This window comes from Littorina saxatilis, linkage group LG7 (assembly GCF_037325665.1).
Source record: "Littorina saxatilis isolate snail1 linkage group LG7, US_GU_Lsax_2.0, whole genome shotgun sequence".
Classification (NCBI taxonomy): domain Eukaryota; kingdom Metazoa; phylum Mollusca; class Gastropoda; order Littorinimorpha; family Littorinidae; genus Littorina; species Littorina saxatilis.
The window spans coordinates 11,700,920-11,714,276 of record NC_090251.1 but is presented as its reverse complement, the minus strand read 5'-3'; the positions used below and the strand labels follow the sequence as shown (position 1 = coordinate 11,714,276).

The window sequence follows — 13,357 nt, the reverse complement described above, 5'->3', positions numbered from 1 at the left end:
CCCCAAAAAAAAAAAAAGCCCAAAACCACACATACAAAAAAAGAAAAAGCACCAACAATTCTTTTTGTACCTCCAATCGAGAACATTCTGATCACAAGAATTATAACCTATCAGAAACGAAGACAGGCCGGACAGATCAATCAACAAGGGAGACAACTGACCTGTAATCCCTGAACGACCTCCGCCATCTTTTCCCGCGTCAGATCTAGAAAACTCTCAATGAGGTCGCCGTCGATGAATCCCTGTGCAGCCTCTGTCTTGCGCTCCGTGTGGAACGATCGCCAGCTTTCAAAGGTTAAGGTCAACGCACAGGTGGGACTGGGGTAGAAATGAAAAAGCTTATTTGGGGGAGGGGTGCTCTTTAATTAAACATGAGAAATTTCCATAACTGGGACATAAAAATTGCCCATTTCATGTGTATTAGAGTAAGAGGTAAAGCATATTCAGTGCAGATCTCAACACAAATCTCAACCCTGTAAATGCAGTCACTACTTTTACCCTCAGGTATCACATTCAAAACTTCTTCTTCTGCGTTCGTGGGCTGAAACTCCCACGTACACTACGTGGTTTTTTTGCACGAGTGGAATTTTACGTGTATGACCGTTTTTACCCCGCCATTTAGGCAGCACATTCAAAACAATCCCGGATGAGAATGCCTAATGAAAGCAGGGGGGGGGGGGGGGGAAGGACAAAAGAGTTTCAAGAACAAAGTTTATCTGTGTATCAATCATGTTAGAAGTGGAAAATTGCTCGCAAGGTCACCACCAAGGCTGTGCCGTCGTCAGTTTGGTATAAAGGACTGGGTGGCCGAGTGGTAACGCACTTGCGCTCGGAAGCGAGAGGTTGCGAGTTCGACCCTGGGTCAGGGCGTTAGCAATTTTCTCCCCCCTTTTCTAACCTAGGTGGTGGGTTCAAGTGCTAGTCTTTCGGATGAGACAAAAAAACCGAGGTCCCTTCGTGTACACTACATTGGGGTGTGCACGTTAAAGATCCCTTGATTGACAAAAGGGTCTTTCCTGGCAAAATTGTATAGGCATAGATAAAAAATGTCCACCAAAATACCCGTGTGACTTGGAATAATAGGCCGTGAAAAGTAGGATATGCGCCGAAATGGCTGCGATCTGCTGGCCGATGTGAATGCGTGATGTATTGTGTAAAAAAATTCCATCTCACACGGCATAAATAAATCCCTGCGCCTTGAATATGTGCTCGATATAAATTGCATAAAATAAAATTAAAAAAAAATAAAAAAATAAAAAAAATAAATCCCTGCGCTTAGAACTGTTTCCACGGAACACGCGCGATATAAGCCTCATATTGATTGATTGATTGATTGATAAAGTGGAATGAATCCCTCTTTTAACCAAATCTCACACTCCCTCCTTTTTAAGACCCCGTTTTCTCAGGCTTTCTGTTCTCATCCTCTGTCAAATCATCCCCATTTTAAGGCCTTTCCTTTTAAGGCCTCATTTTTTCAGATTTTTGGAGGTCGTAAAAGGGAGGTTCCATTGTACCAGCAGTGGAAAATGACTTGCAAGGTCACTGCCAGGCTGTGCCTTTGTCGGTATTGTACATAATTAAGGATACAATGAGTGGTCGATCTTGCCGACGCTCTTGATCATGTTGGCGAGCCGTGTCTGAACGTCCATGAGGAAGTTGAAGAACTCCTGGGGAATCTGAGACACCAGTCCTGTCAACAACACAGTACATGGCATGAACATTGGAGGTGTGTGTGTGTGTGTGTGTGTATGTGTGTGTGTGTGTGTGTGTGCGTGCGTGCGTGTGTGCGTGCGTGCATGCATGCGTGCGTGCGTGTGTGCATGCATGCGTGCGTGTGTGTGTGTGCGCGTTCTTGTGTGTGTCCATGTTTTTGCCACTGTACATCACTGTGAAGTCTTGAGAGAAGGAAAGATTAATAAGTGTTCATTATCATTATAATCATTTACTGCAAACACATGACGATGACTTACCCACTGCTCCATGTACGGTTCCAATCAGTACTGTGTTCTGGATTGGGGTTAAGGTCTCCCCTGCATGCTGCATCACCAGGGAGCCTACACGCAGACAAACATTCACAGCCATTTTATTTCATTTCCTCCCAGTGGAAAGCTAGCAGCAACAAGAGTTGCGCCGATTTAGGTGTAATCAGCCACCTGCACTTATGGCAGAATGACCGAGGTCTTTCACATGCCACTGTGGTGACACTGGGGTGGGATATGGATACCGTTTCTGAGTCTGCACATATAGTTGACCCGAGGCCGTCCTGGCCTGGATTTGAGCCCGTGACCTTAGGATCACAAAGCGAGTGGTCTTACCAACAGAGTGGTCTTACCAACAGAGTGGTCTTACCAACAGAGTGGTCTTACCAACAGAGTGGTCTTACCAACTGAGCTATTCGGTCCCCAATGGATAATATTTAGTGCCATGAAAGTGCTGAAAACATCTTTTCTTTGAGAAAATAATCTTCTCTATTTCCCTTTGATTCAGTGGTCATTCATGTTTTGATTGCGGTCTGCCACCATTAATTAATTAGTTTGAGATTATCATCTCCTTATCTAAAACTGGTTCCAGATTACAATGACCAACCATTCTCTGCGTTATTTCTGGCATAATTGTTCAGATTGACGATCCTGTCAATACACATCTATGGATTGACTTAGTTAGTTCATGCATGCATGGCGACTAAACATTTCTACAAACAGTAACACTGTTCTGATTGGTTGCCCCCACCTGGCTTGAAGACGTTAACAAATTCTCCGTAGTGGAACAGCCCGCATTCTTGCATCTGTGATCGCTCTTCATCTGTGGCCGCAGCACTGGAAAATAGGAACACAAATCTGTGACACCCTTTCTTCTTCTTGTCGTTTGCTGTTAGATCGTCAGTCTGGACTGCAGGGGGAAACGTGCTGGCTGACACCCTTTCTGAAATGAGTTGTCTTTTTCTGCTTTTTGTCTTGCATCTCATAATTATTTGATTGTCTGTGTGCTGTTAGGATCATTACTCCGACATACTAAGGCATGTTTTGTTTTGTCAAAAATAAAATATTCCAACAACTAACCTTTCTTGTGTTTTTGGATTCTGGATTATAAAACGTTAGCATGCTATCTCTTTTGGGGTTTCTGGAATATACCCAAATTACTTCCCCCTTTCTGGAATATACCCAAATTACTTCCCCCTTTCCATACATCTTTTTATTGAAATGAATCATTAGGCACAAAAAAAAAGGTCTGTTTACGGTAACATAGGCCAAAAAAATAGGGTCGGTAGATCGGGATTTTTTTTTTATTTTTTTTTCCAAAAAACTATATTTTTACGTTATTTTTAAAAAAAATTTTTTTCCCCAAATGCCAAAAAAAAGTCTAGGGTCGCGCGAAAAAAATAGGGTCGGTCGGGTTACCGTAAACAGACTATTTTTGTTTGTTGGCCTTAGCAGGCAACTGGGCCTTGGACAGGCACACTCACCACCATCCCCTCCCTCCCTTTTAATGCTTTCTCTTTGTTTTAAAGCTGTTTTGCCAAACAGGTATATTCACTCAATCTGTCAGTGTTATTTGCAGAAGAACATTCTCTTCAAAACATTGCTAGAACTACTACTAACAAGAAACTATGACCGGCACGGTTGGCCTAGTGGTAAGGCATCCGCCCCGTGATCGGGAGGTCGTGGGTTCGAACCCCGGCCGGGTCATACCTAAGACTTTAAAATTGGCAATCTAGTGGCTGCTCCGCCTGGCGTCTGGCATTATGGGGTTAGTGCTAGGACTGGTTGGTCCGGTGTCAGAATAATGTGACTGGGTGAGACATGAAGCCTGTGCTGCGACTTCTGTCTTGTGTGTGGCGCACGTTATATGTCAAAGCAGCACCGCCCTGATATGGCCCTTCGTGGTCGGCTGGGCGTTAAGCAAACAAACAAACAAACAAAGAAACCATGCTTAGCACCACAAAGCACAATTGGGGAACTTTGCAGAAGCTGTTAAGCTTGCAGTCACACATCAGAAGGCATAAATAGACACTGAACCTGTACCTGTCTTTTTGACACGTGAAGAGGTTGAAGGAGTTCTCTGCGCCCAGGAAGTTGTCATCGTCCAGAATCTCTATGGCCGTCATCCAGTTGGGGTTACAGTCTTTGGCAATCTGGTGAAAGGCGGAAGAAAAAAGACACAAGCTGTATAAATGATTTTCGCCATTGATCATTACCTTGCCAAGCATCTTGCAAGCGAGATCCATCGATGATTTTGAGACAAGTTCATTATTAGTACCATAAATATTTGTCTGTCTTGTCTTCTTAAAAGACCACTGGGTCGACGTACTGCAAATGTAATGTTTTGTTTTGTCAAGAATTAAACGTTCCTTCTTCTTCTTCTGCGTTCGTGGGCTGAAACTCCCACGTACACTCGTGTTTTGCACGAGTGGAATTTTACGTGTATGACCGTTTTTACCCCGCCATTTAGGCAGCCATACGCCTCTTTCGGAGGAAGCATGCTGGGTATTTTCGTGTTTCTATAACCCACCGAACTCTGACATGGATTACAGGATCTTTTTCGTGCGCACTTGGTCTTGTGCTTGCGTGTACACACGGGGGTGTTCGGACACCGAGGAGAGTCTGCACACAAAGTTGACTCTGAGAAATAAATCTCTTGCCGAACGTGGGGACGAACTCACGCTGACAGCGGCCAACTGGATACAAATCCAGCGCGCCACCGACTGAGCTACATCCCCGCCCTAAAAACGTTCCAATAACCTACAATTCTTGTTTTTTATTGTGCCAGCAAACAATTCATATTTTTCAAAGAGTCGATGCTCTCCATCATCGCAAGCAGTTTTATGTTACGGATACCTTGCAGTGATCTTGCCAGATAACTTATTAATTATTTTGCCTTGTATCCATCTTTGGTGCATTCTGACAATAATTTGGAAGTAAACGAGAGGACAGGGGGTCAGGCTTCAGGCACTTTGGAAAGAGGAAAACAAACCTTTGAGGGGAGGAAAAAAATCTTTTTGTAAAGCTATTCAGTATTGGAAGTTGGAACTGTCCTTGATCAATGATTTCTTTCTTGTATGTAAAAAAAAATATGCTTTGTACATGTATTTTGCCTCACACACACACACACACAAACACACAAAGACACACACACACACACAAAGACACACACACACACACTTTCTGTAACTGACCTCTTCGAACTGTCCTTCGCGCTGCTTGTATGCGAGAAGCGTGATGGAGCGCATGAGGTCGCCCACCAGCACAAAGTCGCCCTTGACCTTGACGTAGAGGGCGATGATATTGTTGAAGTTGCTGCACTCCAGTCGCAGTTCTTTCTCCGCCGTCCACTCAAACAGTCGTACCTAACAAACGTGTAGTCAGACAAAATATTTATTACATGTAACATAAATCAAAAGAAAACCTTTTTTAAAAGTTTATATTAAAACTATAGGCTAGACCACCCCCTCCAGATCACTGAACCCCAACCTTTCCCTATTTACTACAGTGGAACCCCCTTTTAAGACCTAAAAAAAACCAAGAAGGGCAAAGCCCATACGACTCACATGCTTGACCTTGACCTTTACATGACCTTGACCTTCAGCTAAACCTAGCAATGACATCATACACTAAGAACTGCTTTACACATTTTTCTACCAAAATACATGTGACCTTGACCCAAGGTCAAGGTCATCCAAGGTCATGCAACACAAAGCTGTTAATTCAAGACATAGGAAGTACAATGGTGCTTATTGGCTCTTTCTACCATGAGATATGGTCACTTTTAGTGGTTCACTACCTTATTTTGGTCACATTTCATAAGGGTCAAAGTGACCTTGACCTTGATCATATGTGACCAAATGTGTCTCATGATGAAAGCATAACATGTGCTCCACATAATTTTTAAGTTTGAAACAGTTATCTTCCATAGTTCAGGGTCAAGGTCACTTCAAAATATGTATACAATCCAACTTTGAAGAGCTCCTGTGACCTTGACCTTGAAGCAAGGTAAACCAAACTGGTATCAAAAGATGGGGCTTACTTTGCCCTATATATCATATATAGGTGAGGTATTCAATCTCAAAAACTTCAGAGAAAATGGGGAAAATGTGAAAAATAGCTGTTTTTTAGACAACATTTATGGCCCTGCGTCCATGACCTTGAAGCAAGGTCAAGATGCTATGTATGTTTTTGGGGGCCTTGTCATCATACACCATCTTGCCAAATTTGGTACTGATAGACTGAATAGTGTCCAAGAAATATCCAACGTTAAAGTTTTCCGGCCGGCCGGCCGGCCGGCCGGACGGACGGACGGACGGACGGACGACTCGGGTGAGTACATAGACTCACTTTTGCTTCGCATGTGAGTCCAAAATGGGGGAAAAAAACGGTTTTACTATATTACGCAGACTGTGTGCTGCTTACAGCATCCAAGTGCTAGGGAACAGCGTCAAGTTATCTTCATCATTACTTTCATTCAGGTCAATTTCTCAAAAGGATCAACACTTTTGATCCCAGACTTTTCCACAAATTGTCAAGTGGAGGGGTAGCCTTAACCCACGTCTGGACAGATCTCAGACAATCAGCATAACTTCTTACAAGGGAAATACAATGCCTTCAACACTTTCTACCCCACCCATGTTGACCAAGTTTTTTTTAGCCGAGACCAGTTGTGCTGCAGCAGGTCACTCAGAATTGTAGTAATTGTGTAGAAACTGTGTATCAACATGCTGGAATGCAGACGTTAGGTCGACGTTACAGGAAGCGACTGAAGTGACTGTGTGTACGGATATATCCCTAACAGGTCAGATAGAACCATATGAGTGGGTACAGATATATCCGTACCTGGGAGACAATGAGTTAAACAGAGAAGAGGGAGCACTGTCCAATACTCACACTGCTGTTGATGCTGGCCAGAAGTTTGCCGTTGAAGTCCTGCATGGAGTACGGCGCCCCCTTGATCTCCTTCTCCGCTAGCTGGGTCAGCTTGCCTGAAACGTTTTCTACACCGTACATACTGGTCAATGGCGGAACAACAGATCTAATTGTACGATGGAATGAGACAAAAGCTTGTAAGCTTGCCTGAAACGTTTTCTACACCGTACATACTGGTCAATGGCGGAACAACAAATCTAATTGTACGATGGAATGAGACTAAAGCTTGTAAGCTTGCCTGAAACGTTACCTACACCGTACTGACTGGTCACTGGCTGAAAAACAGATCTAATCATAAGATGGAATGAAACCAAAAGGTTTTTGAGTGCCTGTAATATCCGCTATCATATTTGCATATCACTTGAACAAGACTGCAAGTACAGAAAGTTGCTGTTCCTGTTTCAAAAAAATAAAAATCTTTCCCATTGTTTGAAAACCATCTACACTACGAGTTTAAACCCAACTAGCCCTTTTGAATCAATCATTTTTTCAGAACCGTTCAACACAAACAAATGGCTAGACCAAAACTAGTGATTTCTTAACCCCAACCATGTGTTCAGATATGACACAAAAAGTGTATTTAATGCAGATCAACATAGAAATCCCACTCCTGAATATCTGATAAACAAAGGGAAGTATATATCAGATCTCTAAACAGCGCTCAGCCTCATTGGTTTAAGATTCCCACTCCTGACTACTTTACCTTCACTGTAGTGGAAGATCATGAGTCGACCCTGTTTAGGCTCCGCCTCCTCCGGATTGACGAATGCTGTGCCCACGATGTAGTACGTGTTTGGGTCTTCCCCCAGCTTGGCCGAGATGAGGCTCGTGGCGCATTCGTTCGCCATCAGCTGGTGTGCGTGTAATACTGACAAGAAGAACATACAGGAAAAGTTTTATACACACGTGATAAAACCTGCAAGATTTATAAAACTGAAAAATGAGGCCTTTATTTTGCGAGTGGTCTTTTGGGGTTGATCTACGACGAGCAGACAAGGAACTCAGAAGAATCTCTGCTCTGAAACTGAGGCCTATTTTATACCAGTAGTCTTTACCTTCCAATGTGTGTTGATCTATTTTTTTTCTTCTTCTTTTGTTTTTGTCTGTTAGTATTCAGTATTCATTTCTGGCATGTTTTCTTTTAAAATTAGAGGTTCGAGTCAACCTCAAACATAAATGATGGGGGCCCGGTAGCTCAGATGGTAGAGCACTGGACTTGTGATCGGAAGGTCGCAGGTTCGAATTCGGGCCGGGACGGACACGGGTCAACTTTATGTGCAGACCCAGAGACGGAAGCCATGTCCCACCCCCGTGTCATCACAATGGCACGTAAAAGACCTTGGTCATTCTGCCATAAGTGCAGGTGGCAGAATACACCTAAACACGCAGACACCTGGGTAGCGCAACTCCGTTGCTGCTAGCTTTCCACTGGGAGGAAGCGACCCGAATTTCCCAGCGATGGGACAATAAAGTAAGGAAAAAAAATGAAAATTGTTTCCAAAATTTGTCTAGAGAATTCATAAGGGACACAGTGGTCTTTACCTTCGAATGTGTGTTGGTCGATGATGAGCAGGGAGTGGATCTCTTGTTCCTCCCCACAGATGTAGTCGCTCATGTCACCCACCCCTGTGGATGACGGACCTAAAGGTTTGGATCCTGCACTGCTGCTCAGACTTTGGGCCTGGGGGATAAATATATCATCATCTTTACCATCAACATCATCAATCATCGTTGTTAACCCCTTCACTGCCCAGCACGTACTAGATACGTGGTCATGTTTGGTTTGTCATACGCCCATACACATACCTACGTGGCATTTACATCAGCACTTTTCAGGACATTTGTGAAAACTAAATGGGAGGTAACCACTGTCCAACTTCTTGTAGGGGTTTAAACACAGTTCTTTCCCATTGACCGTTCAGATAAGTTAGTACCACGTGGTAAAAACATTTTTAGAAGTTTTTTCCGATCTATAAGATTCAAAATGGCGGCCGAAAGTCGGACATCAACTCGTAGACCTGTTTTCAAATGATACAGTGTTCTGGAAGCTCTACAAGAAGTGATTTATGGATTACCACACAGAAGAATACTGTTATGGGCTGTAATGTGAGTACCTGATGTTTGACACCAGTTTTAGCTGTGTTTTCTGCGGTTTTACGTGCTGCAGTGTGTGTGTGAAAGTTTGAAAACTGTAATTTTTGACAAAAATGGTCATTATATCGATTTTTACTATAACAATCACAAACAAAGTCCAATGATCATGTTATCAGATAATAGCCAAGGGTGTAAGCAATGCACATGCCAAAGATCTAAGAGATATCTCAATAAATGATTGAGCAGTGAACAGATTAGTGAACCTACCGAAGAAAGCGAAATTTGCCCTGGCGCACAGCAATACCAAAATGCTGTTATACTGTGGCAGTGAAGGGGTTAATCATCATCATAATCATCGTCATTACAATCATTGCTGTCGTCCTTGTCATCTTTGTCCTCTTCGTTGTCATCATTGTCCAACCACCACCACCAACACCAACGTTTGTTCACAAGGCAAGGCAAATTTTATTTCAAGAAACCCCATGGGGGTACATAGAAAAACAAAAATACAAAAACAAAAAAGAAATGCATGCTGTTTCACCAATACATATATCAGCTCATTCTGTTGAATATTTTTTTGTCTATACAAATATGGATTTCATGTCTACAGAATCTCATCATAACTGCATCTAATTACTTTATTTTAGAGGTTGGCTGGTTGCTTATTGTTTTTTTAATCATTAAGCAGAATAACTAACCTGTGTGCTGGCACTGGGGCGAATGGGACCGGAATTAGCTGAACTGCTGCCCTCCGCCACGTCGATCCTCATGGAGATGACGCCAAACGTCTGTGATGCTTCCTGGTAGGCTATCCTCCTGTTGAATGAAAACAAGAATTGAAAATGAAATTCATTTCAGTCTCTTCTCACCATTTTCATTAAACTTAATATGAAGTCAAACGATTTGGAAATTAAACTTGTTTTAGTTTATCAACACTGGCTGATGTAAAAATCAAATAAATCAAGTATGACCCAAAATTTCAGAGAATGGTACTGATAACTCTTGAATGGTACATAGCAATTTTTTTTTTCTTTGAAGATGTTTTATTCAGGCAATTTTACAATTTGTCATGCAATGCATAGAAGTCAGATGATAATAGAGTGGATATGGCAAGTCTTCTTCTTCTTCTTCTTCTTCTGCGTTCGTGGGCTGAAACTCCCACGTACACTCGCGTTTTTTGCACGAGTGGAATTTTACGTGTATGACCGTTTTTACCCCGCCATTAAGGCAGCCATACGGAGGAAGCATGATGGATATTTTCGTGTTTCTATAACCCACCGAACTCTGACATGGATTACAGGATCTTTTCCGTGCGCACTTGGTCTTGTGCTTGCGTGTACACACGAAGGGGGATAAGCCACTAGCAGGTCTGCACATAAGTTGACCTGGGAGATCGGAAAAATCTCCACACTTAACCCACCAGGCAGCCGCGACCGGGATTCGAACCCTCGACCTTCCGATTAAGAGGCCGACGTCTTACCACCCCGCCAGAGCGCCCGTCTGATATGGCAATTCTAAAAATGTATTATTTCTTTTACTATAAATTGTCTGCTTCACACTACGTAAAAGAGAAACAACTGAAGCAAAACCTTCATACAACATTGTAACAGTAAAGACTCTGTCTGCCTGCATGTTTTCACACCGGAAGTGTTCCATTCAATAGTCTAGGTCCATAATTTGACTAACTTCATGGGTGAAACTGATCAGAAATGAAAATAAGGAAAATGAGGCCGGGGTCCAGGGGCCACTCAGGCCCTGGTGGGGTGCAGAAAACAAAAAATCAGGCTTTTAAGGGTAAAAGTAGGCCTTTCCTGGTATCTCAAACACACAATTTTGCACATTAAACAATGGTAACAAATGCCAAGCTGTAATCCTATAATTCACGCGCCCAGTGAAACAAAGACTCAGCGATGTCCGGTCACTGTGTGAGGGAAAATACGGATCGGATCGCCTGCGAAAGAAAAAAGAAAATTTAAAAATTCTTTTTTACAGATTTTTAAGATAAGGAATTCCTTATTTGACCAATTTCATTTGGCGGATTTCCGCCCTGAGGCGGAAAAGTTTCACCCATGTAACTTATAAGTTTTCCTGGTTATTCAGTAGGAAAAAAAGTGAAAAACCTCAAACGTGATTAAGTCAATGTAAAGACATTGCACAAGAAAAAAATACAAAAATATAGAGAAAGAGGAAGAAGTGACCTCGGTGACTCTCCCAGAGGGATGGTACGGATGTGAAGTTTCTGAATCTCGTCGATGGTGCCGATCATCAAGGTAGTGTCGTTGGCCAGAGCAAGACTGCAAAAAAAAAAAAAAAAAAATCATACAATATGAATGGCTCTCTTCAGTTATCCTACCTACATAAAGCAAGTATTTTTGACTGAAAGAGTTCAAAGGACAAAACTGATTTTGAAGTCAATTAAAACAGCATTGTATGTTTCTAGTGCAAGAACTTAGTCACAAACACCCAACTCGCATGCAGTATGCAGACCTGGGAACCCCCGGTTTTGCACTTAGAGTATTCTCAAACAAACTTGGTGTATTTTCAGAAAAATGAGCGTACTCCACACAGCATTTGAACATCCATGATTCAAACATGCTTCACACACGTCCGCCACATCGTTAATTAAGTTTACCTATACAGGCGAGATCGCTTTACACGAAATGAAAGGGACCAATATTTTTGTTCGAGTTAACTTTTTTTCACGATAACGAAAATGATCAAACTGATCACTTTTTTTTTAAAAAGCAAGATAAAGAAGATAAAACAGTGCCATACCTTAAAAAAAAAGCCTCCGTAGTGCGCGGCGCACGAAGTACACGGTTCAGTCAGAGTCGGCAGTTTTGTCGTCTGCTACAGTTCATTATTTTGTTGTACACTTTAATTCTCCACAAAAAGATTAAAATCCATTGCAGTGTTTAAAATCCATTGCAGTGTTTATGAATTCACACAGGACGAAAGAAATCCGTCAACTTCAACTGTTTGACAGGCTCACTGCACTTTCCGACGAACCGTTCAATACTTGAGTACATTTAAAACAAATCCTTTTTTCAATTTTTACTGACAAAAACTGTAATCATGTGTCAAAATACTGGATCGGCTTCAAGATGGGCTTGTGAATAAAAGTAGTCTAGGAATTTTTCTCGTCATATTTTTTTCCCACTGACCGTACTTTCTTTGTTTGTTTGTTTGCTTAACGCCCAGCCGACCACGAAGGGCCATATCAGGGCGGTGCTGCTTTGACATATAACGTGCGCCACACACAAGACAGAAGTCGCAGCACAGGCTTCATGTCTCACCTAGTCACATTATTCTGACACTGGACCAACCAGTCCTAGCACTAACCCCATAATGCCAGACGCCAGGCGGAGCAGCCACTAGATTGCCAATTTTAAAGTCTTAGGTATGACCCGGCCGGGGTTCGAACCCACGACCTCCCGATCACGGGGCGCTGACCGTATTGATCGTATTCTCGACAATCATGCGTACAGAATATGGCGAAATCGTATGGGTTCTCAGGTCTGAGTATGTTGTTTTCTCCTACTTTGTGTTCATAACCTGTGAAAATCGACCCCCCATCTCAACACTTCCTCTTTTTAAAGACCTCATTTTCTCAAATTCTTAAAGGTCTTACAAAAAAATTTAAAAAGGGTGGGGGGGGGGGGGGGGGGGTGTCTACTGTACCACCACCAAAAATGTGATTCTGAAGATACAATTAACTTTCCTAGCAAAGTCATTTTGCACAAAAAGCAGGTCATCCAAACCCTTCAATCCACCCCAGTGTTACCTGTCTGGGTATCCCTCGGAGTTGAGCGGACACATGTGGTTGACCTCTCTGAGGTTGACGTTGGAGAAGACCAGCTTGTGGTTGGAAGAGTAGATGACGGTGGGGCGGTCGGAGCAGGCGAAGACGTTGGTGGTGGACATGGAGCGGAAGGGACGCAGCACTGTGGGTTGTGTGCCCAGCGTCACCTTCTTCTTGTTGGTCAGCAGGCCTGGGGGCAAACATGGGTCAGCAGTGAAAATCATGCCTCAATATCTTCTGGGGTCGCCACTACCATTTTCTCGCTACAGACATTCAACAGAGACAGAGAGAGGGAGAGAGAGAGAGAGAGAGAGAGAGAGAGAGAGAGACACACACACACAGATGAAAGTGAGAGAATGAGAGACCAAGAGAGAGAGAGAGAGAGAGAGAGAGAGAGAGAGAGAGAGAGAGAGAGAGAGAGAGAGAGAGAGACAGAGACAGATAGAGATGAAGAGAGAGATTGAGAGAGAGAGAGAGAGAAAGAGAGAGAGAGAAAGTGAGAGAGAGAGAGAAAGAAAGAAAGAGAATGTAAGGCTTCTTTTTAAGC

The 13,357-nt window shown here is 42.9% G+C and overlaps 1 protein-coding gene across 1 annotated transcript in view; it reads right to left on the bottom strand.

Moving 5' to 3' along the window:
- LOC138970685 (DNA damage-binding protein 1-like) overlaps window positions 1-13,357 on the bottom strand; it is a 41,439-nt gene that overhangs the window by 4,228 nt on the left and 23,854 nt on the right. Inside the window, exons 16-27 of the mRNA XM_070343158.1 lie at window positions 12,793-13,000; window positions 11,207-11,302; window positions 9,707-9,824; window positions 8,457-8,595; window positions 7,618-7,782; window positions 6,876-6,970; window positions 5,174-5,344; window positions 4,023-4,132; window positions 2,731-2,816; window positions 1,971-2,054; window positions 1,588-1,690; window positions 162-285 (exon numbers count right to left, since the gene is read on the bottom strand). Coding sequence (XP_070199259.1) covers window positions 162-285; window positions 1,588-1,690; window positions 1,971-2,054; window positions 2,731-2,816; window positions 4,023-4,132; window positions 5,174-5,344; window positions 6,876-6,970; window positions 7,618-7,782; window positions 8,457-8,595; window positions 9,707-9,824; window positions 11,207-11,302; window positions 12,793-13,000 — 1,499 coding nt within the window. The remainder of the gene's footprint in view (window positions 1-161; window positions 286-1,587; window positions 1,691-1,970; window positions 2,055-2,730; window positions 2,817-4,022; window positions 4,133-5,173; window positions 5,345-6,875; window positions 6,971-7,617; window positions 7,783-8,456; window positions 8,596-9,706; window positions 9,825-11,206; window positions 11,303-12,792; window positions 13,001-13,357) is intronic.